This window comes from Eumetopias jubatus, unplaced genomic scaffold (assembly GCF_037043125.1).
Source record: "Eumetopias jubatus isolate StellerSeaLion01/CBP00866 unplaced genomic scaffold, mEumJub1_p1.0 scaffold_17, whole genome shotgun sequence".
Lineage (NCBI taxonomy): Eukaryota > Metazoa > Chordata > Mammalia > Carnivora > Otariidae > Eumetopias > Eumetopias jubatus.
In genome coordinates, this window is record NW_028274823.1 from 5,592,694 (window position 1) to 5,618,876 (window position 26,183).

Genomic DNA, 26,183 nt, shown 5'->3' on the forward strand with positions numbered 1-26,183 from the left:
GTTAATTTTAGGTTTTCCAGCTTTTTCCTTATGGCGAAGAGTCCAAGCTCCTTTTAAACTGGAAACCGGAAGTCCCCCATATTTAGATGTTGAGGGAAAAGAAAACTTGCTATAGAAGATATTTATCATTCGTCAAAACAGGCTGCCAATCCACAGAAGGCAGGCGCTGAGGTGGCTCACGAGCTCCTCATGCAAAGCACAAATGCAGTATCGACAATACACTGGATGGGAGGTGAAAATATCCCCTTTTGCTTTTAAACCTATTGCACCTCTAGTGGTTTTCTAAAGACTGAATGATGGGTCCTATTTCCTCTTGGCACACAAGTCCATTGCCACGAGTTCAAAGTGCCTACAGGTCCATTCCAGTTGGGGGGACGGGGGGATGGAAGTGAAGGCAGAGCGTCTACGTGTCATCTAATGACCAGATGACAATATACAAACTCTAGAGAAGTGAAGTAGGTAGCACGAAGCAGGAACAGTGTTTTCTCAAATTCCTGCCTTCGTACAGGCAGGGGCAATCGAGGCAAACCCTCTCAGCACCAAGAGTCTGCTCTTCTGGCTCCTTCTGGGAGGGACCGAGGAGGATGACGCAGAGAGGACGCGAGCTCTGAAGGCAGATGTGGGAGTCACATGGCTCCTGACAGTGACGAGACTGGCCAGCCACTCCCTGCAGGGGAGGGAAGCTTGTCAAGCTTCCTGAAAGCGCCCTGCCCCGATTTCTGCACCACAACTACACCAGGAAGGGGGTGTCCACAGGGCCTGGCCAGGTCACAGTGACAGGAGCGTGCAAGAGGCCTGTGGATGGCAGCGGCCAAGTTTACCGAAGCCCCCCGCTCTCCATGAGGCCATGAGCCGGTTCCTCGTGGCTGCTCTAACAAATCACCGCAACCCTGGTGGCTTAAAATGATATATATTCTCTCAGAGCTCTGGAGGCCAGAAGTTGAAATCTAGGCATCAGCAGGGCCACAATCCCTCTCAAGGCTCCAGGCGAGAATCCTACTGGCCTCTCCTCACTTTTGGTGGCTCCAAGTGCCCCTTGGCTGGTGGTCACATCACTCCAGTCTCTGCCTGCACCTTCACATGGTCTTCTGTGTGTCTCCTTTCCTGTCTCTTCTAAGGGCACTTGTTATTGTTATTGGACTTAGGGCCCACCTGGAGAGTAATTCGGGACAATTGCCTCTCGACACCCTTAACTAAATCACATCTGCAAGGAACCTTTTTGTCCAAGTACAGTCACATTCACAGTTTCTGAGGATTGGGAGCTGGACCTATCTCTTGGGGGCTACCACTCAACCCACTACAGGACATGTCTGCAACCTCCTAATGATGAAGCAGTAGAGACCTCTCATCAATGATGGTGCTACCCTGGCGAACAAATGGGATGGCTCATCATTCTCAGCCCCAGGAAGAACCTGGAAACCCCCAGACGGGAGACGATTTTGAAGACGTGTTGACGGCAGAACTGCAAAACCCTTCTTCATTTGTCCTTCCCCGCAACACACAAGGCAACAAGCAAAGGAGGCTGCGTTCTGCCTTGGAAAGTTCCGAGGTCAGCTGCCAGGAGGCTTTTGAACTTCCTGGTTCAGTTCCTGGCTCACTGTGAAGATGGAAATTTAATTAACTTGCATTTCACTCACCAGCACGTTGACAGTGCAGCTCATGCGATTTTCTTTGTTCTCATCATGCATGATGGTTCTATAATCCAGAAGTCTTTCCATCAGGCGCACAACGAGTTTGACGAAAGTTTCTCCTGTTTTGGCGAGGTATTTGTGCTTCCTGCAGTGCTCCAAGAGGCTGAAAAATAATTATGCACACCTTGTTAATCACGCTCAGAAAAAGAAAGTTGACTGAGGTGCAATTTAAAATATTTTCTATTATTAACACATTTTAATTATTTCTGGGCTACAAAGTTCATTGTAGTCTAATTACAATCTCTCTGTCTCTATTCTGACATAATTCCTACTGTTAATCAACACTTACATTTTATCAAATAACACTTTGTACTGTTCATCTCCTCTGCCTCCTTCCACTTCATGATCCAGTTTGGTGATGATCTCATTTTCAAACTATAATTAAACACAGGAAGCGTAAATAATCAGCATGGCGGATATTTCATTTTAAAAATGAGCATCAGGAGTACATAAATCAGTAAGAGAGCATCATCAGATAGTTAGTTACACTAAGCCTTTGAAGCCTGATTTCATTTAAGAATCGCCATCCCTGGACCCCGGGAGATGTCTGATGATCGCCTGCCACAGGGGGAATCTTTCATTTCCTTCCCTGGTTAATGGAGCCTAAACATGTATATGCTCATAGCAGGAGCAAGAACCAGAGAAAGAAAGACTACGGAACATGAAAAAGCGTCTCAAACTTCATCTCCACGAACAAGTAACATCTAAAATAGCTCGGTGGTTCCTGGAAAAGAACAGATGGCATTTCACTTGCCAGCAAAGAGTTCTCTGCAATCGCAAAACATCCAAGGGGCCACTTCACTGCCATTCCTTGATGGATCTAGTGAAATATCTCACTTTGGTTGAAAAAAAATATTATAAAACACAGGAGGGATAATGTCCCTAAAACACCAGCAGACATCTCAAGAAGGTCCATCTCCAGGCCTTCTCCTTGAACACCCCAAAGTTTCTGATCAGATTTCCAGAGCACAGCAGTGGGAAAGGATCCCTAGAACTGTCTCTTGGACCCAAACCCTGTCTCTTGGAGTTTTGGGAAAAACTCTAAATGCTAGAGAGGTACAAATCTCCAGGCTGTTTTCACAAGGGTCATGAACCTCATGGTTGACGGGGCTGGAAATAACCACCTTGCTAATGATGGATCTGAGCACCCATCCCTGCTGCCCAGTCCCCCAACCCTGGCAGGATTCAGGGCCACCTCTGTATGGGATTCTCCGTAGTTGACCGCCATGTTGCAGGGGCCCTGAAATTACCCATCGACTTGGGGCAGGGAGGAAGGAGCCCGGTGAGACAGTTACTCCCACAGAGCGGGAGACAACCACACCAAACTGAAAGAAGACAGGTATAGGAGGAATTGGGGGAAACAACAGCTAAATTTGGGGTTCAGAAAGCAAGAACACCCTGCATTGTAGGCAGGGGCCTCTAAGATCCCCTTATTTTATTTTTTTAAAGATTTTAAGTGTTTATTTAAGAGAGAGCACGCACAAGCGGGGGCAGGGGGAGGGCTGAGGAAAAGGGAGAAGCGGACTCCCCGCTGAGCAGGGAGCCCAATGCGGGACTCGATCCCGGGACGCCAGGATCATGACCTGAGCCGAAGGCAGACACTTAACCGACTGAGCCACCCAGGTGCCCTAGGATCCTTTTAAAATACATGCTCAGACAATGCTTTCCCAGGGAAGAATCCCCAAGTCTTCCACTATTACTAGGATCCTATAATTATTTAAGCTGTGTGACAGAACTTTTGTGTCTCTGGGTCTCTCCTAGAACAATGCCTCGTGTTGATGTTCTAATGGCATGAATGTACTATGTGCACATGAATCACTGGGGTATTAGTGCTACACTGGAGCTGGGGAGGGCTTCACAGATCAGCAGAGGCATGGTCCAGCAGGTTGCTAAGACACAGGCTGGGCTCTTGGCCACGCAAGCCAAGGGGCGGACACACTCATCTGACGGCTGGCAACAGGGGCTGCCAGCATCCGGTCCACACTGGGCACTCGGGGTGCTGCTGCGGCCATGGTAGGCAGCTGACTGTGGCCCCCGTGAGGCAGAAGGCAAGGGGTCTGGGGAGACCCAGGGAGGAGTCTCACACCGGCACAGAGCTGCCTGACCTTGATCAGGACTTGCTGCCTGAAGCCACAATTTTATCACAGTACAGATGAAGCGGAGGCTTTAACAGCACTGGAGAGGAGTATTGATTCCTGCTTGACATCAAGGACTCAGCCACATCACGGATCCCAGACCGCCGTGCATCCTGTAGTTCTCTCCTTGATCTTCCCCATTGTCTCCTGCCCAAATAAACACCCTCTGTTTCATTCTGTTTGGCCTGAAAAGTTCAGGGATTTTTAGGAACATAGAAAAAAAGGCAGCTCTAGTGAAGAAGAAAAAAGAACTTGTTTTATTGTTTTTACCTGAAGCCTCATGATGACTCTCCTGTACAGTAAGAGCCTTCTGATGCTAACACACTAGTACTTTGTTCTTTACAGTAAAGAATTCTGCAAAAGGTGGGCCTTTTGGGAATCAAATACGAGGCAGATCAGCTGCCATTAGCCCAAACGTTGATGCTTCAAGCCAGTCCCATTTCCTGGAGGGTACCATGATAGGAGCACCACAGAGAAAGAGTTTTGTGAGTGCTGGTTCTTCAGAACAAATAACTGAGGTACAAAGTAAGACTCAACTTAATTAAAACACACGATTGCACACCACACATGTTTAATGAGCATACAATGAGGAAGGCACACAGAATGCAGGAAAACATGCTTTATCCTAACGTGGGCAAACACACACAGGCATTTCAACTGTTCATCACTAGTTAATCAGGCGTATTTGAACTTGGGAGTCTACTTTATGGAAATGGCATGTTTTCTCTGCTTCCACGTAAACCTAGCTGTCACAAACAAGAGCAATAAGGAAACTCCAGCTCCTTAAGTATGCTGCTTATCAAATTTTGACTGATGAATTTAATGTTTCCTAAAATGAGCAGATGAATAAGTAAATCAGAAGAACACAGCTGATTCTAATTTTACTAACCTCTCAACTTAGTAATTTTGCACAAGCACCTGGCAACCCTATTCTGTTTATCAGCAAGGATTCAATAACCCAGACCTGCAGCCGGCCTCTCATTCCAGGGTCTGCATTATTTTTTACAGAATATACTAGAATCAATTTGTTAGCGTGCTGTGAACCGTTATCATCATCAGAACTAAACGATCCTGTCCAAATAAACTGGAGAAAGTCCATTTGCTGATAGAGCAGAGCTGGTTTTATAAAGAAGTATGTTGATTATCTGACTCGTAAATGCACACTGTCGGGTAATGCGCAGCAGGGTTCTCTATGGTTAGGTTAAAATTAGCAAGGGTTGACTGTGTTGCTCAAAAGGTGGCAGAGGCTCCCTCATGTGATGAGCAAAATCATTATACTTCTTCTCTTTTCGGAATCTCCAGTATCACTACAAAAATGTCCACAGGGTGTCCAACTTAAAATGCTGAAGAGAGCATCTCTAAGCATACAATACCAGCGGCCCTCCAAGAGTATGAAACAGAGTCCACGTGCAAATTTTGGGCTTTTTGGAAGGCTGCTATAAAGCCAAAGGTAGTGAAGCAGGGGGCTACATTCACAGGGGTACTGACAGCGTTGTTAATTCAATTAACTTTGAAAGGAATGACTGCTTTCGCCACTCGACGCCACAGTTAAGCACGGGTTATTGGCTCCAATTTAAGGGATCATGGAGTGAAGGATCTCAGTAGTGGATAATCCAAAAGCCAATTCTGTTTGGTTTAGAATGCATCATTTTTGTTGGGAGTTAGACTGACCATTCCTGCTACAATGCATTTATACATGTCTAGAACCAGGCCTGCATTTTCCAGGCATCCAGGAACACATTTACACAAGAGACTGGAGCTTATGTCAGAGCAAGGAAGGGGGCTGGACCCAGATGGAAGGGTTTGCACAAATAATTCACCACATCGATAAAGTGTTTGGAGGTTATCAAGAACGGGGTGAAATCTGAAATCTAGGCCAATGGTCTTCTACGTACATTTGCAAAAGCACTTCAACTTTCTACAAATAAGCCTTAGTGAATGTGCTCTTTGTCCAAAGGTGCTCTGCTTTCTCCTGTTGTTCAAGAAAATGTGCTCACGGGTGCTGGAGGTAGGATCAAGATTTGAGAGCACTCCCTGGTCTCAGAGACTCCAAGGAATCAGATTCTCAATGTCTGAACTTCCAGAAGGAACTGGGCCAATCCATCCATCCAGTAGGATTGCAGAACCATGTCCCTTCTCATTAGTGTGGACAGGAGGGGCAGGTGGGAGAATATCACTGAACTGTACCTTCAGGGAAAACAGGACGGAGGGACGAAGGAGCCAGCATGGCTGGGCAGGGAGCCGCCTAGCACCCCCACACCCTCCGGGCTCTGTGCTCACACGCTGACATCCCAGAAGTCACTGAGTCCCCCCAGCCTCTCACAGCCTTTAATCCCTCTGCTCAGACACACGAATATTTTTATGTATATTGCATTCCTCTTGCTTAACCGCTCTGTAAACTTAATTACACAGTTAATCTCCGGCACTCCATATCTCACATTCTAAAATCCCCACATCCTTCCAAGTCCAACGAGAAGGCTGTTCGCTGACCTTGAAGCTTCTGCCTAGAGCCCAAGAGCCCCACGGCTGGGGCACCGTGCACTGCCTGGCTGGCCAGCAACACCTCAGACAAGTATGGCTGCTCCCCATGTCCACACCACACACACCGAGAAGTGGCTTTTGGGCTGTATTCAATGACCCTGGACTCCAGGAACATGCTCTCAGAGTGAGTCCTGTTTAATTTGGTTAAAAGAGATACAGGAGTGTGGGCATCCCTCTGCTGGAGGGCTCGTGAGAACAGAATTCAACGTCACCAGAACTCAGACTCAAGGGCATTCATTTCCATGATCTCTCAGGCGCTTGGGTCTGGGATTCAATGAAATAAAAGCCTAGTTCTTGTGCTGTATGTTCCCTTTCAGGGTCCAAAACAATAAAATCAAGTACTATTTTGAAATCGAAAGCAAAAGTAACCAACAAACAAAATCCCAAAGAATTAAAGAATAAACAGGATAAAATCGCCACCAAACTCGCATCCATAGGACAGGGCAAAATGTCCTGGCACCCCACCAAGTGGCAGAAGCAGCCAACGTCCACTTGGGTTATTCAGTTATTTGCTTAGGATTACCAGCACGGGCTGGAGAAAGAGATTACTCAAACAGGACCTCAACAACATCGAAGACGCCAAGATTACTCATGTTCCAATAGTGTTACAACTAAATGGGAATTTCCGGAAGCTGTGGAGCATTTTACTGACCCTCACAAAAATGACAGACAATTAACTCCATGATTGAAAATATGATTTTGCTGTGGAGACTTTTCCACCCCATTTTTATTAATGGTATACAGCCCGTGCAGTCATTTGCCGCAATTCTCAGCTGTTAGTTCCGTTTCTCCCAAAGACATAACAAATGGAATTCTTTAAAAAGGTGCCAGAAGGGAATTTGAAAGTATGCTTTTTTTTTTTTTTTTTCTGAAGCAAAATCCAGGGAGGCCGAGACTCAGAGCGTTACCGATTTGGGGGCAGGGGTGTCAGTGACACAGGGGAGAGGTTAGTTTCAGGCCTGGTGAAGGCCCATCTCGTGGTAACATGGCTCAGTCAGTGCACAAGCCGGTGGAAGGGGCACCAAGATGCCGATGCCTCCAAATCTCTGCACCCTAGCCGAGCAGATCCTGAAGGCTTCACACGTAGGAGCTCTCCTTTGAAAAAAGTCCAGATCTCCCAAAGTCCCCAGTTCAAGAGTAATGAACATGCTACTCCAGGACTGGGGTCTGGGTGAGGGCAGGTGCGCATGGGGGACAGCGAACACACTGTTGGGATGACCTGAGGAGCAGGAAAGTGGCAAGGAGAGAGACCAGAGAATACGTCCTCCAGGACTAATGGGCAGGGGAGAAGCAGTAGAAGGTGACAACGGAGGAGAAGAGATGCGGCATGCACGTCATGAAAGATTCTTAGGAAGGGCTAGAAGAACCAGGAATTGCTGTGAGGCGGCCTTCGCAGAGCTTCTTCATCACCTGTGAAGACCTGCCTATAAGCAGTTAACAAAAGGTAACGACGGACGCGCTGGAAAGCGTGTCTCAGGCCAGCAAGAGGACAGAACACGTGAAAGGTAACTCCACGCCACCCCATCCCACAGCCGGGCAAACCCACTCAGTGCCTGGACTTGGAAGAGGCAGGGTCGGTAACACCAAAGACAAGGACACGGACACGCTTCTTTTGGATGAAAATTCATGCTCCTTCTTGCAAAATTGGAGGAAAGAAGGAGACTTTGGGGGAAATGTATGCGTAAGAACATTCTAACGCAAGTCCCTCCACTACAGTGGAAGAATACAGGAGCTGCAACTCTGGGGAACCGGAGAAAAGCCGATCTGTAATACACGCTTTGGAAATTCCAATAATGGTTTGATGCAGTTTAATCTTGAGTAAAATGGCAGGTCCTTCTTCTGCATCCAGTGGGTTCGCTGTCCACTCCAGCTGGAAGAGCACACCACTCCCCAGACAGAATGCGTATTTCACAAACGTTAAGAGCCCTGCTCAGAAAGACATAGCACACTTATAAAAAATAAGCTACCACACAGGTTCAAAACACGAATGTTGTAAAAACGAAAAACCCTAATGTCTTCCCCTCACTTCATTAGGTTTGCACATCTGCTATAAAAGCGAAGCCAATTTAAGCCCTTGTTGATGTGACTAATAAGGTTAGGAAATTGGATTGGTGGCGGATTAGTTAAACAGCAACCAGCCAGCCCCAACCTGGAGGCTCCCTGGGATGGAGGCAGGGATGCCTGTGCCCTGCTGTTCTGTGCACATGCCCACTCGCTGCAATAGCCCGACACCCCCACCGAGGACAGAGGGCATGCCTCATGCATTAGGAAGGGGAGCCCCTAGGAGACGAGAGCTGACTTAAGAATAGGAAAGAGTTAGGAAAGATAGAGCAAGTCAAGAGACAGATGCTGTGGTCCAGAAGAGCCCTGGGCAAGGCCCAAGAGAAGCAGCTGGATGTTGGAGATGAGACAGAGGAAGGACGGACAAGTCGCCACAACGCACCATGGAGGACAGAAGAGCAAACAAAGACAAGCCACTGTAACCTGCACCCATCAAACCAAACGATGAGGAGCCTGGGAAAAACGGGCATGACAGGGGAGCAGCAGGTCTGGGAAGGATGATACTCTGTGTGACCGTCCACCTGGGAGGCTGAGACAGACCAAGAGAAAAAATAAACGGAGGTACTGCAAGAGAAAAGGAGATTGATCTTCTTCCCAATTCACAAGAACAGACTAATAGAGCAGAGAGCTTTTTTTTTTCTCAAGTTTTAGTTTTTCTGCCTTTATTTTAAAAACCTTTGGTGCGTCCTACCACTTGTCTTTGAAGGTACAAGTAGGTGCCAACACAGATGAACAAATGGTCAACGATTATTGATCAACAAATCCAAGTAGCAGACCATGCTTATCCTGACAGCAGGTTTTGGGGACTTATGTCTTCATGTTTACGCTTTTATTCATATATATCCAAGCGAGTCATGTTTTAGGGATATGAAACTGTGAAGTAGAATTAAATGTGCATAACTGCTTCCCGGTATTACTCAGTTTGGTTTTCTGGAAAACTGGCTCCTGATATTAGACAGTTTTTGAACCCACCACTGGGGGCAGCATTGAGAACGAAGGCAGAAACACCATGACTCTCCTTCATTAACTTTGTGCCCTCGATTGACAAACCAGAGACCCTGTGAATTGGAGAAAATGAAGCAGTTCCACAGATGATGGTGTAAGATGCTTTAAAGCTGCAGGAATGAGAACCACAAGGATGGAAGGAAGAAGAGGAACAATTCAGAAGCCAAATTCTTATTCATGCCTTTGTCCTTACTCCAACTGCTGCTGACCTTATTTTGACCCGAAGTTGGCTTCAAAGAATGACAAATGACACTGTTTTAAAGGCCTTTGATCTTAGTTTCCTGAGCTCATAACACTTATTCATATAAATGCATTTTTCTCCTTTACCTGATTCTTTTTTTTTTTAATAAGAATTATTTATTTCAGAGAGAGAGAGAGAGAGAGAGAGAGAGAAAGCACACGCCAGGGGTGGGGGGCAGAGACAGAGGGAGAAGGACAGAAAGACTCTCCAGCAGACTCCTCACTGAGCATGGAGCCCAACGCGGGGCTCGATTCCACGACGCTGAGATCCTGACCTGAGCTGAAACCAAGAGTTGGATGCTTAGCAGACTGAGCCGTCCAGGCACCCCTACCTGACTCTTTAATAGCATTTTTTCATAAGGTCCTTCTTTGGGGCTTGATTCATATAAAACTCAAAGAGTCAGATGTATTTTCAGCCTAGGAAAAGGCATTTTTAAACTACAAATCCTAGTTCTGGTGAGTTGGCAATGAGATCGGACCATGATTTAGTGCTAGTGGCAGTGGAGATGGGTCAAATCTTATGGCAATAACATAAAAAAAATTGGCAATGTCAAAACTTAGAAAAATATTTTGAATCGGCAATTCCATTTTTGAGACGGCATACCAGGAAAACTTTCAAAAGAAAAGTCAAGCTATATGCATGCATGTGTTCACTGCACATTTACTCACAGTAGTGAGAATGTGCAAACCACCTAAATGCTCAGCTAAAGGGATGGGTAAGAGAAGATTACCCATTTCATTTTATGAAATGTTATGCCATCATAAAAATCATGGTTACTACGTTGTAATCAAGAAAGATGTCTGTGATAGATTGCCAAACAAAAAGAACCAAAAAAATGTGGACAATGTTTACAACATTACATTACATGTGTACAAAGACTGATTGTAAACCAGAGGAATAAAAATAGCTGTTCTTTTAAAACAGTCTCTTTAATTTTATAAATAAATAAATAAGTGTAAGGAAGTCCTCTTCCCCTATGGAAAGAAAGAAAGAGCAAAGCAAAGAAAGGAAGTGAGAAGCAAAGGAAGGGAGGGGGGGAAGGAGGTGGGCGGGTGGGCGGGCAGGCAGGTGGTCTTCACAGGTTTATTTTATTCACTTCTTACAACATCCCCTTGGAGTAGATTCCTTTACGTACCAACATTACAGCTCTGAATCAAAGACTAAAGACGTGCAGTCTTTTGCTGGAGATCCAGGTACTACCGGGAGTCGTGGTCCACCTACCTGACTTCATTGTGCAAACTCAACTGGTACTCACAGAGGTTCTTTTAGCTTTGTATCTGTTTTTGGCTCTAGAAAATACCAAAATTATTCTTCATGGCTACTAGTTTCGTGCCATAATAATGAGGACTGGCCAGTGGAAATCTATAAACAATTCACAATCTATGAACTAAAAAGTATAAAGGTGGGGAAGGACAATCTACACTTTAAATAAGAGGCCCCACTACAATCATGCTACTCTGATGCGGTTTTGGTTTCCTTCTAATATAGGGATTTTTCTTAAAATTCCTCAAAACTCTATGTGGAAATAGATACTCACTTACCTGAATTATTATAATATTTAAGCAAAGGTTGCTTTCAATGTGGAGGACCCGCTACTATTTGGGTTCTTCTAGTGCCTCTTGCAAAGCATCACAGCCAACCCACGTAGCCCACTGGGGAGGAAGCCATTGTACGTTCGTGCGTGTGAGTGTGTACCCAACAGTGAATATGTAAACACCATACTTATTTTCATGGAATCCAGGGAAGGAGATTTTGTTAATCCTCCAACATAAATATTCAGATTTTGTCTTTCCCACTGATACTGTATGTTCTGAGCACATTATGCAGACTTTCTTCGAGGAGTTCTTATCAGTTCTGCTGCACAAGTAAAAGACCAAGACAGATGTGAAAGAGGAAAAGCAAAGACTTTTGACTTGAAAATAACACACGTTGGCAAGAAGCAGCCAGTCTGAGAGAACGTGGTAACATCTGGTTCAACATTCTGAGGGGATGTACCAAGGAGAGGGGAAGAGACTTTTATCCAGGGTTTAATGTGTAAGTAAATCCAGATAAAAATAAGTAAGTAAAAGCTAATAATAATTGGGAACATTTCTCCTTAAAGATGAAGGCAAAGGATGACAAGCTTTTTCAAGAAGGGAAGTCCTGGGGCTTTTCTCTTTTAAACTGTAGGGAATTAGGTTTTTCATGTTCAGTACCTTTACCTCCAGGGCCACTTATAAAGCCTTTTTCGAGGTTTTCAGGCTTGTGCGCCTTCTCTCCAGGCCACTTACCGCTTACCCACTACGCCCTTACCATCTGGAAGCTTCGCGTCGAATGGAATTCACACTGCATCATATCGAAGAAGATAGGGATGGTGGCTTTACGCAGTTCTGTCTCAGGAATTAGCGTCATTTCTAATATTGGGCCGACCATTTCTGGAATGAACTTTATCTTGTGTTGACCTTAAAGACAGAAAAGCATTGTTCAGAATTTTTTTTTTTTTTTGAAGGTTTTTAAATGAGCTTCAACGGACCAAACTGAATAACACAGATCAGTGTGACTTTGAATGCCAGGATACTGGGGACATGCATCCATTTTTCGTCCACAGGCATTCTGAATGTGTCCAGCCTTTAGCATAAGAAGTGGCCTGCAGGGGCGCCCAGTGGCTCGGTCGGTTAAGTATCTGACTCTTGATTTCAGCTCAGGTCGTGATCTCAGGTTCCTGGGATCAAGCCCCACGTCAGGCTCTGTGCTCAGCCTGGAGTCTGCTTGTCCTTCTTCCTCTGCTCGTCCCCTGCTCTCTTTCTCTGTCTCTTTCTCTCTCTCAAATAAATATATAAATTCTTAAAAACAAAAAAAAAAAAAAAGAAGTGGACATTCTAAATGCTGTAAGAGCAGCTACTAAAGTATCCATCCAATATAAGACCTGTAGTCATGTCCTATCTGTTACATAAGATAAATGCAATTTTACAAATAGACAATTATATCATATAAATCAAGGACATGAGCAGGGATCTACAGCAGAGTTGGGAGACAAAATACCTGGTATCTCATTTGTGACATTTTGTTATTAACACTAGCAATTTATCCAGAGTTCATCAATCTTACTCATATTTCTATACAATCAGAAAAGAGAATGGATCCTCTACAGAATTTAGGTTTTTTTTTTTTTATTACTCAGCTAATAAGGATTTCTGTAAAGAGAGCCGTAAAACAAATTTGGCTATTATAAATAAACACACTTAACAAAGTACGTAACCCTCCTAATAAACCTAAATTAATAGATTTCTAAAATTTATATTAAGTGGACACATATGCAAAATGTAACCTTCAGTAAGGAATCTGAATATAATGAAAATCTTGTTTTCAACTTTTACTAAATATGTAATACTTTGACGAAGGCTATAAAAAACGTGATTCTCATCACTTCCCCAAATGCTTAATGTCTCTGATAGGCATGTAACTGTGGCAAAGCATTCTCTTAAAAATGCTATTATATTCAGTCTCTCAGGTGACACTTTTCTTGTATTATGCCTAAAAAATGTCAGAGCCAATGTTTCAGAAAACAGATGATAGTGACACCAAGTCGTTCATCAACACAATTTGAGTGTCATAGAGTGCTCGGTCTGTCACTGACAGCTTTTACTGTTCCAAGCTGGGAGGAACATTTAAGGCAGGAGCAAGTGGTCGCAGATGCAAGGATTGGATTATAAGGTATAAACAGGTTATAAGAATGACGACTTTCTATCTTTGATTATTGACCTTCCTTCCCATTAGTAAGGGAACCTGGCCAGCGGCCAGTGCTGAGCTCTACCTACAGTGATAACCCTGGGGATTTAACATCAGCAAACAAATGGTCCTCAAGGTGAGCAAGGCCTGGGCGGGTTCTCCAGGAATCGTCTTTACTTTCTTGTTTTTCCTTTTTTTTTTGGCATTTGCATTATGGATTTCCCTTGGAGCATATCTTGCTCAAATTTAATGATGAACTCAGGTTTGGAATCAATGAGAATCCAGGTGACTCTTGCAGTGTACACACTTCAAGAAAAAGAGGATGCATTTTTCTTTCCCCTTATGAGACAAAGGAAGAACAAGCTGATTATCAGATCACAATAAGAATACTTTACCTCTGGTCACCTTGCCAATCTCCTAGTTACAACTCCCCAATTTTTTAAAACCCACCGAGAGTCTTTCTTCTGAGTTACAAAACATGGAGCCAACCCAGCCCCTCTGGACAGTGGGCCATGTTCGCTCAGGGGAGGCAAGTTCTCACCCATCAGTAGCCTCTCCCTGGGTGTTGGGATGATCTCTGCAATCACGAGGGTCCAAACATCCAGGACATTAAACATAGTCTTACCCAGGAAAATCTCCATGTACACACAGGTAGACTGAGCAAAAATGTCCATCATCCAGGCACACTGAGGTCTTCTATGGGGCTTTTAATGAACGCACATAATTTGTTCGGTCCCCAAAATCATCCACGAAGGGACCCCCTGAATGAAAACTATCCCAGACCAAACCGGGCCGATAAAGATCTTGCTGTGAGCACGCTGGCTCTGGCGGGACCGTCCCTGCCGTGCCCGGCCGGCTGGCGTGCCTTGTGTAATAAACAAAACTGATGTGGAGGCGGCGCAGGCCGAGGTGAGAGCCCGCGCTCTGGGGCCGCGCTTTGATAAATAACTGAAGAGCTTGGGAAAGAAGCACATTCCCCCTCCCCCTCCTTTTTTGGGAGAGAGTGTGCTTTTGATTTCTTCTTTCGGACTCAAGACGTGACAGGTTTGGGAGGGGAAAACATGCTGCTCTGTCCCACGGGGCAACGCCGTATTTGCGCTTGCATTAGATCGAGCGGAACAGACCCCGAGTCCTTGCTCTGAAGCTCTGCTTGGAGGGGAGATCTGAGACACTCATCTCAATCACACATATGATTGGAAAAACTCAGGGAAGAAATTGTCTCGTGAAGCATTCAGCTTGTTAAAATCAAAACCAAATGGAGACCAGCGTTGAAAATTCTCTGGGCAGACAAAACCAGGTTAGTCCTACAAGCAAAACTTCATTTAGCTTATTTTGCAAGGCTAACCTGACGGGAGGCACTTCTTGCTTCTGCCTCTGGAAATCGTAAGCAAAAAACAAAAACAAACACATTTTCCAAAGGCTGATATGAGGTAACCACTCCAACTCCCGCTCATTTAAGAGAATTCTAAAATTATAACCAATCACTGATATTATAACCAATAAACAGTCACCACTTTCTCACGACAGAAGCTGCTTTGTAACGATGTACCTCTGAGCCTCCTTCCATGTATTGGTTTGAGTGCTCTAGGCCTGCTAATTGTCTTCTTGTGTGTGTGCACAATAAACCTTTACTACTTCAGTGATTTGTTGGTTTTGCTTGTTATTTGTGACCTTTGAGAGGATCAAGGCCCGATCGAGTGATAGGTGACTAAATTGTAAGATTTACCTGACTTCCATTTTTATTTTGTTGGCAGAGCTGGCTAGATCAACCTGCCAGTATGTTCCCAAACCTGGGTCCATTAAAAAAAAAAAAAAAAAAAAGAGCTGCATAGAAAATGGGTTGTGTAGATTTTGGGGAACTGAGATGTGCTGTCAAGAGTGGGGGCCTGGGCAGTGACACTTGGGACAGGCTCCAACACCTGAGATTCGTAACAGAAAAAAGAGCCAGGTGGCCTGAGGTGACCCCATGGAGCCATTCTTAGCTGTTTTGAGGGGCTGCTCAGGGCAGATCCTTTGGGCAGCCGATGCTTAAATTTTCAAAAAATAATGTAACTATTTTACAAGCAAGGAACCCAATCATGCTGGTTGGTGGTTATTTCTTGCTGTTACCAGACTCCTACCCTTCATTGACCAAGGTCATGGTTTACGTTTGACCTCTTGGCCCTCTCTCTCAGGCCAGAGTCCACATTCCTGGCTGCAAAGCTGCAAAGCACAGATCTTATGCATTCATCACCCTATTCAAATCAGCAACTGCCAGGAAACAATGGGACATTTGCTCTCCTAACTGCATCCTTTACCTTGCAAATCAAAGATCTCCCGCTTGACTCAGCCTATTTGGAGCATAATGACAGATAATGCTGAGGGAACCAACTGCTCCAAAATAGCTTTAAAGATCTGATTTACACCTAAGGGTGCATCCTCAGAAGGTCGAGGCTTCCCCAGGGCCTGGAAGTGAGCATCACAAAGCAGCTCACATTACCCTGGGCCCTTCGAACCCTCCTTCACGACAATCATGGAGACGGGGCCAGTTGCAAATGGTGGTCAGTCTCAGGCACTACTGAGGCGACCAGGAACATAATTTTTATAGAAAGAAAGAAAAGCCAGAAAGGCAGGCGTGTCCATCAGTCAGGTCAGTCATGGCTTGAGCTCAGTTCTGGAGCCTTCTTCCATGCCAGGCAGTGACCCCTTCAGGGATCCTCACAGAAGAGGGGAGGGTCCTGGTGGAGCACTAAGGGGCCAGGGTAAGCTGAGTTGGGGAAACAACGATTTATCAAGCAAGAAAAAAGCATTTTCCTTTCCTTTTTTTTTTTTTTTGAGATTTTTTTATTTATTTTTGTGAGAGAGAGCGCACACAAGCAGGGGAGGGGCAGAGGGAGAAGCAGACTCCCCACTGAGCAGGGAACCAGATGTGGGACTTGATCCCAGGACCCCAGGATCGTGACCTGAGCCGAAGGCAGACGCTCAACCAACTGAGCCCCCCAGGCACCCAAGAAAACAGCATTTTAGTATGTTAATTATCAGTCTGAATATCTGCCAGGGTGGATACCTCTAGTTATCCTAAATGATGCACAAAATATCAAGCCATTTCAGAATGAAGCACTGTCATTTGAAATCATACCTAAAATTCTCCTCTGGGGGGAAACACACAACTCACAGTGTGTACTTGAGAAATGAAACTGAAAAACTTACAAGAAGGTGTTGCCACTCTCTTGGGAAGGGCCAGCAGGTGAGAGATGCCCTGGGGGCTCTCATGCGGGGGGGGGGGGGGCAGGTGGAGCCCACAGCACCTGACTGGTGGATGCTGGCAGCTAGGAGAGCCCCAGACTCCCTCTCAGCCAGCAGAGAGCAATTCTCTCCATGCCACTCTCTGAACGTCCCTCTCTGCCTTGTTCTGTGCTTTCTAATGGGGATGTATCTGGTCCCTTCCTGGCGTGAGTTAGGCAGTGTCTGGCCTACCAGGGCATATGACAAATGCATCTGTCAGAGCATGATCAATTAAAATGAATCATGAATGGCCCTCCTCCCTGTTCTAGAAGACTTGGCATTTCATTACTGAGATCATCATACATATATAAAGAATTATGAAGCATCAGGATTGGGAGGCTCTTGAAAACTTTAGTCCAACCTCTCTTACAGCCTGGAAAACTGATGGAAGCCCAGAAAGGCTGGGTCATGGGGGAGGCCACACAGCCAGGCAGAGGCAAGGTAGGAAGAAAATTCCAGTAGGATTCAAGTCTCTTCACTGGAGCCAGGGCTCCTCCTCTCCCCTCCCCTGCCCCCCGGGGGGAGGGCAGCAGGAAGACCAACAACAGGGTGGCACCAGGAAGGCTCGGTGTTGGAGATTCAGGAAGCCCTTTGACAGCCTGGAGCCATAACTCAGATTCTGGGCAATTAAGCTGCCGCAGGAAAGTTGCTTCCAATGACCCAGCAAAGAGTTTCCTTAAGGGGTCCTCAAGTGCCTGAGAACTGAACAGCATGCCGGGTTCAGGTTACTTGTCTGTGGAGAACATGAGCAGACGGAGCCATTCCAACCAGCTCATCATCACCACCTGGGAGCTTCTGTGCTGGATTCTGACTCCTGAGAACCCAGCTGGTGCCTCTCCTTAAATCATACTTCTTAATTTCTTTGTTATTAGTATTATCCATAGAATATCTTAGAGTATTTTCTCCCAAGGCCTTCTGCATTTATTTTTCATGTAACACCCATTTGAAAAAGACTCCATCCTTAATATAAACAGATGGACAAAGGATTATTTAGAAATTCTAACTTTCCCTAGAGAAGTGATAGGGCCTGCCTTTACACGTTTGCTGACATCCGGGAACTCAAGAAGGATGAGCCAGCAACCGCCCCTGTGAGGAAACCTGGCTCGGGCTGAAAACAGGCGGCCGTGAACTTGCTGACCGCAAAGGCAGACTGCAGGCAAGGTCCCCAAACCTCCACCCCTGTCCGTTCGGAGGGTACTCGGGAGGGCAATGGAGTCCAGTTCCCCACCTTCAGGAAAAACCATGTTCTGTTTTTATCACCCTGTTTCATTGCTCCCAAGGAATATAGATAGGCCAGGGCATCTTTCTAGCCAAGGTCCCTAGCCACGACACAGACAGCAAGAATCTATTCAAGAACCGAGCAGGGTGGGGCGCAACTAAGTTGCTCCAGTCCATGGGGAAACAAATTTAACCTAGGTGCTGTGGGGTAACTAGAAGGAGAAGTGGAAAGATACCCGCCTCCTTGCAGAGAACAGTCACTGGGGAGAGGGGAGGCCCTCTGTAGCCACTACAGGCTTCGTGGGCCAAGCTAAGCAAATCAAACAGGGCCCTGGAGGCTCAGGGAGGAAATGCCACAGAAGTCTTGCACAGGACCCTCCATGAGGCTGAAGAAAGGTGCCTGAACGTCTCAGCACAAAGCAAGCTGACAGTGGAGAACAGGTGCCAGGAGAGAGGCGGGTTCATCGAGGACCCATTCAAGATGGTAACAGGATGCCCAATTATCAGTTCTTTATTCCTTTAAGGAGCTTACCTAACAGAATTACATGGCATAGTGACTAACATTTTAATAGAGAATTCCATGTTATTTTAATTAATAAAATTTTATTGGGGCGCCTGGGTGGCTCAGTTGGTTGAGCACCTGCCTTCGGCTCAGGTCACGATCCTGGGGTCCTGGGACCGAGTCCCGCATCCCTGCCCCCTGGGCAGGGAGCCTGTTTTTCCCTCTCTCTCTGACCCTCCCCCCTGCTCATGCTCTCGTTCACTCTCTCTCTCTCTCTCAAATAAGTAAATTTAAAAAATCTTAAAAAAATTTTTTTATTAATTATATTATTTTTCCTCTTTAGTGTTTATTGTCATAAGAACACTTAAGATGAGATCTACCCTCTTAACAAATTTTTAAATGTAGGACACAGTATTGTTAACTTTGGGTGTTATGTTCTACAGCAGATCTCTAGACTTACCCATCTTGCATAACTGAAAGTCCGTACCCTTTGACCAATACCTCTCCATTCCCTTCTCCCGCCCATTCACCCCTACCCCTGGCAACCACCGTTCTACTCTCGGCTTCTAAGACTATGACTCTTTAGAAACTTCATGCGAGTGGAATGTTTTTGCATTTGGCAAGATTTCCTTTTTACTAAAAAAGTAAAGCTGAATAATATTCCAATGAATACACATATACCACATTTTCTATATCCATCCATCCATCAATGGGCATTTAGGTTGTTTCCATTTCTTGGCTATTATAAATAATGCTGCCAGGAACTGGGTGTACAAACACCTCATCAAGATCCTGATTTCAATTCTTTTGGATGTACACCCAGAAGGGAGATAGCTGGATCATATGGGAGTTCTATTTTTAACTTTTTGAGAAACCTCCATGCTGTTTCCCACATTCTCAGCGACCCCGTGCAAGTGTTCAAACTTCTGTACCGCTGGCTGACACTTATCTCTTACTTTTTTCATAATAACCATCCTAACAGGTGTGAGGGGACATCTCACCGTGGTTTTGATTTGCACTTCCCTGATGGTCAGTGATGTTGCTTATCTTTTCATAAACCTATTGGCCATTTCTTCCTTGGAGAAATGTCAAGACAAGTCCTTTGCCCATCTTTTAATTGGTGGGGTTTTTTGCTATTGAGTTGTAGGATTTCCTTATATATTTTGTGAATTAACCCTTTAGCAGATATATGGTTTGCAAATGTTTTCCCCCATTCCACGGGGTGTCTTTCATTTTGTTGTTTCCTTTACTGTGCAGGCGCTTTTTAGTTTGATGGAGTCCTACTTGTCTATGTTTGCTTTTGTTGCCTATGCTTCTGCTGTCCTTTCCAAGAAATCATTGCCAAGACCAGTACCAAGAAGGTTTCCTCCTGTGGTTTCTTTCAGAGTTCTACAGTTTGGGGGGTCTTATGTTTAAGTCTTTAGTTGAGTTGGTTTGGGGGTATGATGTTAAGACAAGGGTCCAGTTACATTCTTTTGCATCTGGATATCCAGTATTCACAACATTTATTAAAGTGGTGATCCTTTCCCCATTGTATGTTCCTGGCTCTCTTGTCGAAGATCAGGTGGCTGTATATGTGCAGGTTTATTTCTGAGCTCTCTATCCTGTTCCATTGATCTCTACGTCTGCCTTTATGTCGGTACTATAGTGTTTTGATTCCTGTAGATTTGTAATATATTTTGAAGTCAGGAAGTATGATGCCTCCACTTTTGTTCTTTGTCAGGACTGCTGTGGTGACTTAGGGTCTTTTGTGGTTCCATGTGAATTTTAGAATCATTTTTTCAATGTCTGTGAAAATGCCATTGGATGGCATTTGATGGAGTTAGCATTGAACCTACAGACTGCTTTGGGTAATATGGACATTTTAACACTATCAAGTCTTCTACTCTACAAAGATGAGATGCCTTTATATATATTTGTTTCTTCCTTCATTTCTGTCATAGACTCTTTGTACCTTTCACTGTTCAGGTCTTTCACCTCCTTGTTTTAAGTTTACTTTTAAGTAGTTTATTCACTTTGATGCTATTGTGAACGGGATTATTTTCTTAATTTCCTTCTCAGATAGTTGTTAAGTGTATAGAAATGCAACTGGTTTTTCCACGTTCATTCTGTATCCTGCAAGTTTTCTTAATCTATTAGTCCTAATAGCATTTTTGATGAAGTCTTTAGAGTTTTCTGCAAACATAATTTCACTTCTTCCTTTGTGGTCTCAATGGCTTTTATTGCTTTTTCTTGCCTAATTGCTACGGCTGAGACTTCCAGTACTATGCTGAAGAGGAGTGAGAGAGTGGGACCCCTCGTGTTCCAGATCTGAGAGGAGAAGCTTTCGGTTCCTCACCCCTGAACGTCGTAGCTGTGGGTTTGTCCTATGCGGCCCTTATTACATTAAGGTACGTTCTTTCTATACCTAATTTGTTGAGTTTCTAACATGAAAGGGTACTAAAATTTCATCAAATGCTTTTTCTGTATCTATTGATATAATCATGTGACTTTTATACTTCAATCTGTTAACGGAGTGTATCACCTTTGTTAACTTGTGTATGTGCGACCCTCCTTGTATCCCAGGGATAAATCCCACTTGACCATGGGGTATGATCCCATTGACGTGCTGCTGAATTTAGTTTGCTAGTGTTTTCTTGCAGATTTTTACATCTACGTTCATCAGAGACAGTGGCCTATAGTTTTCTTTTCTTGTAGTGCTTTATCTGGCTTTGGTATCATGGTAAAGCTTGCCTCATAAAATGAGTTTGGAAGTGTTCCCTTCTCTTTAATGTTTTGGAAGAGTCTGAGAAGGACTGGCATTAATTCTTTAAATGTTGGGTAGAATTCATCAATGAAGCTATCTGGTCCTGGGCTTTTCTTTGTTGGGAAGTTCTCGATTGCTAATTGCTTACCATCTGTCTGTTCAGATTTTCTGTATCTTCATAATCCAGCCTTGGTAGGCTGCATGTTTCTAGGACTTTGTCCATCTCTTCAAGGTTGGTTGACATATAATTATTCATAATAGCCTCTTTTGATCCTTTTTATTTCTATGTTATCAGTTGTAATGGCTCTGCTTCCATTTCTGATTTTATTTACCTACGTCTCCTCTGTTCCTAGTTAATCTAGCTAAAGGCTGGTCAATTTTTTTTTATCTTTTCAAAAAACCAACTCCAGTTGTGTTGAATTTTTCTATTGTTTTTTTCATTCTCGATTTCATTTATTTCTGTTCTAATCTTTATTATTTCCTTCCCTCTGCTGGCTTAAGGCTTTGTGCTCCTTCTAGTTCCTGGCGGTGTAAAGTTAGGTTGTTTATATTTACTGATCAAGGCAATATTATAGACCAAATGGACCGAACAGATACACAGAACATTTCACTCAGCAGCAACAGAATCACGTTCTTCTCAAGAGCACAGGAGCGTCCCTCAGATATGTCACATCTTAGGTCATGAAACAATTCTTAACAAATTTAAGGAGACTGAAATCATACCAAGTATCTTTTCCAACAACAATGGAATGAAATCAGAAATCAAAAACGGAAGGAAAACTGGGAAATTCACAAATAGAGGAAATTATAAAGCCTGCTCATGGGTCAAAGACATCAAGTGGGAAATCAGAAAATATATTGAGACAAATGAAAATGAAAACAAAATAACTACCAAAATGTTTGAGATGCAAGAAAAGCAGTAGTAAGAGGGAAGTTTGTAACGGCAAGCACCTATGTTAATTTCTCATCTTCACACATGAAGCCCCTAGTGTATTTTCAGCGTGCAAGCATGTTCTACTACCACCACCCACTGGCAGTGTACCTATATACAGGGCCCAGTTTTGAGTAGGCAAAAAAAAACCCTTTGAGGGTAGACTGTGTTAAGCTGAAGACAAGAAGCAGTGAGCCTTGTGACAGTGGGATGAACTACCTGGTTTGATGCCTGAGAAGCTGGGGGAATGTTAGTGATGCCCGGAAGCAATGAAATTTCAAGGCAGAGTTGTGTTCACCTGACATAAGGGGGCACTCTACTGATTTTTCTATTTGCCCCACCGATCGGATTTTCTTCCTACCTCTTATTTACAGAAAACAACTACTGCAAAGGTAGCAATCGCTCTCTGAGGAAGAGAAGCAATTCAGATTTCCAAGACGCCCCAGCACTGACAGCCAGGGCCAATGTCATCACCCACCACAGTTTCATGACAGTCACCACGATTCCCCGGAAATCCCCGCTACTCACCAAGGTTGTACCACATGTCTCTGATTTCGAAGCCAATCTGCCTCCTCATATCTCCATACCTGAGAACCGAGGACAGGGGAAATGCTAAGTCACTCTTTTGAGCATTTGGAAATCAGACTTAGATTATTTTTAAATGCAATGAAAGTCTCCCAGCCCGGAGACAAACAAAGAGAGTATCAAAGCTTCTCTAGCCACCAAAGAGAACTGAAGGAGGAAGAATCCAGCAGCGGGAGCCTCACCTACCCATCACCCCATCACCCCAGATTATGTAACGCTCTTCCCACCCCCCCCACCCCCACCCCGTGGGAACATGAGCAAGGTGGCAGAAAGTAAGGGCGGTATTTTCCTTCTTTTCCTTCTTCAGTCTCTAATGGCAAGAGAAGGAGGCCCTGGCTCCCTGGCCTGAGGGGGAGCTCGTTTTCAGAGTGTGCTCTTAGCATCGGAGACACCAAATGACATCCTCCAACCCTGCTCACAAAAGCAGCTTTCACATGTTAAAATTAACCCTGGAGTGGGCAATCAGGGCTGGGAGGGCCTCTTTCAAATACCTCCCATCCTTCTTTAGCATTTTCAATGTAAGGAAGGGCTCTGCACCAAAAGATGTCAACAAATATTCCCCTGTTTTTGTTTATCGGGGAAAATAAATGTTAATTTTCCTCCCACAGGTTCAGCAGAGGAGGTGTTTCATGAGTAAACAGAATTTGATGCTTCAGAAGATAAACGTTTATTAGTTTGTGAGCAATTTAACTTTTTCCTTTATTGCCTAAGGAAAAAAACTGATTATATTAAAAATAATAATTTGCACAATTATCGTACAGGATTACAGTTTAGCAGCTGGGTCATCAAGCTGCTCTGTTCGCCCTCACGTCAGCTGATGTGGAAAGGGAAGCTGTTTACAGATGACCTGGTTGTGGCTCTCAAGGCAAAGAGCCTCCTGGTAAACCAACAACCATAGCTGGCTGCCACCTTATAAAAGTCTCTAGGGCCCTAAGCACCCGTCTGTCACTTTCAGCAGGAGAGGGCTGCAGACCAACATGCTCTCCACCAGGGAAACCGGCCTGGCAACCCTGTCACAGAGGTCACCCCGCGGCCGCTGCACCTCCATGGACCCACGGCCCTGTGTACAGACAGAGCAACTGACCTGGGAGCGTCAGCCCCTTCCTGTGAGGACAAGCTTGTCCTCGGGGGTAAACGAGTTACCTTCCAGCCCAGCCTGACAACCAGGTGAGTGCTGATGTGGGTCAATTCGGTGAGTGAGAGAGGGGGGATTTCGGCCAGGGAACGCACCCATCACCAGTGCCACAGTGAGGAGAGGCCTGTCCACTGTCGGCAAAGCTACTGGACCAAGCCCGTGGGTGAGAGAAGAGCATCCCCCAATGTCTTAAGTGGCACCCCACATCGCCCACGGTCCCGATCATCGAAGCCCTCTTTAGTCGTGCACCCTTCCTGGGCTTGTTGATCCTGTTTCCCAATTCCCATTTTGCTCCTGCACACATGAACAGAGGGCTCCCAGCAGCCCAGACCGGGAGAGGATACGGCAGGCCTCCTCCCGGCATCCCCCGGGGAAAAGCACCGCAGAGCGTACAGCCACGCTCAGACCTAGTGCTCGTGCTCGCTGTGCAGGTGGACGAGTCGTCTCTCAGGAGACTGGGCATCTGGTGAGCCAGGGAGCTCCGCATCACAGGCAGGACCCCCCAGGGCCTGCCAGTACGCGTTCAGATCTCGGCACACAGAGCCGGCCAGAGCCCCACCCCGTGGAGGTGGGGCGAGCTGGTCACAGCAGCTGGCCTGCCACTGACCGACGAACTCAAGCTTTAAATAGTCTTCCAATAGCCAAGCGATTCCTTCTCATCCTGGAAGAATCTCTCTCACAAAAGAAAAATGGCTACAATGCTAGGCGGTTTGGGTCATGCCGGAGTGACACAACGTCTGCTGACCTGCAGTGATTTGCCATTTCTCCAGAGCTGGGGTTGACACCTGGATGCCAGCAGGCCCATGTGGACAGGGAGCCTCCAACACTCCTGCCTCTCCCTGGACGGCCCCTTTCCTTACGGTGCTGACAGAGGGTGCGATGCTCACGGGTGTCGGATTCGCGTTTTCTAGTTACGCCATCCTGCCCCAGATGTGGAAAATGACATGTCTTCACAGTATCTGAGGACAGGGTTCTCAGCGAAGATCCGAGAGCACATCCCTCACTAGAGTCAGGCCTGTTGTAGCAAGGGGCCAAAGATGCCATTTTCATACCCAAATAAGTCAAAGGTGCTTAGGGCCAGAACAAAGGTAACAACAAGGGGAGCAAGGAGCTAGAAGGTGAGGGGCAAGACTGACTCTCTGGCAGCGAGACTGATCTTTAGTTTTAACAGGACAAGCAGCTCTGCTGAATCTCTACACATCTCAGCGTAATCCCCCAATAAGGTTACAGCTACCACCAGAACTCAAGAGGGATTCCCGAACTGTTCATACCTTCTTCCTGGGGAGGAGAGGGCAGCAGTGATGGAGAGTGTCGGGGCTCATGCCCGTTACCTGGTCACAGGCTCCCAGGGCTGGTGGCAGCCTTACGCAGCAGAGCTAAGTTCAACTCTCACAACTTACACTTGAGGGAACAGAACCGGTCCTAGAGGGAGAAGCCAAAGGACTCGGCCAAGTCATAGGCAAGGAGAGAAGAAAGAGAACCCAAGTCTTCAGACCCCAAGGCCCATGCTCTGCCCTACGGCACACATCTCCGGGCCTGGCAAGTCCGGATCTCCCCGACGGCATGGCACAGTGCTGTGTCACATCTCTCAAAGGGCACTGGTCTCATCTGACTCTGGCAACAAGACCACCAGGTGAGCAGAGGGAAGCTGTCGTGGTCCTCCTTCCACTGAGGACGCAGAGAGTCCCGGTGGCGAACCGCCGTGCCTGACCCCACAAAGCCACAGCAGCAGGGAGCTGGAGTCACCTGGTGTTTCCCATCACACCCGCCCACCGTGCCCACCTACAAGTCAGAGAGCACCTGCAAAATGGGGCCCAAGGGGGCCTCAAGGAAGCAAGCTTCCCCCAGCCCGAGTGAATACAGGATCCCACATCCAGGTCTGTAACTCTGAGCTAAAATAGCATGAATCAGGTCTCCAGGGCCTTATCTCAGCACCTGGTTTCGTGAATCTTCACCCAAGAAGCAGAAAACCCATGTCCACCACAGACAGTCCAGGCTTAGGGATAAGGCTTGACCTGAGCCCAAACCTAAGCACTGTGGGCAAGTTACCTGGCCACTCTGACCCTCAGTCTCCTCATAGATAGCACTGGGATAATGACGTATGATGTTCATCTCCCAGGAGTTTTTGAGAATGAGAGAGATGATGTCCTCGTATGTCCTAGTGAGCACTTAAGCCAGGCTAGGTGCTTCCTTTAAAGCTCACACTAGGCCTCATCGCAGCAACCCCCTCATGGTTATGATGGTCATTTACATTGATTCGTTCGGGGAACATTACTCACTGATTCATTAATTACTGAATACTCACTAGAGGCCAGGCTCAGAGCTAATATGGGAACATTAACATAACATGGAGAACAAAGTCCACAGACCTTGGGGGGCTATTAGCATGGGAGCAGAGATGGACATTAAACAAATAATCA

General features: G+C 45.7%; 1 protein-coding gene across 3 annotated transcripts in view; it reads right to left on the reverse strand.

The window, feature by feature from the left end:
- DOCK1 (dedicator of cytokinesis 1) overlaps positions 1-26,183 on the reverse strand; it is a 493,587-nt gene that overhangs the window by 60,847 nt on the left and 406,557 nt on the right. For all 3 annotated transcript variants that reach the window (XM_028119986.2, XM_028119987.2, XM_028119985.2), the window contains exons 32-35: positions 22,572-22,630; positions 11,967-12,115; positions 1,981-2,066; positions 1,638-1,794 (exon numbers count right to left, since the gene is read on the reverse strand). In XM_028119986.2, the coding sequence (XP_027975787.1) occupies positions 1,638-1,794; positions 1,981-2,066; positions 11,967-12,115; positions 22,572-22,630 (451 nt within the window). The remainder of the gene's footprint in view (positions 1-1,637; positions 1,795-1,980; positions 2,067-11,966; positions 12,116-22,571; positions 22,631-26,183) is intronic.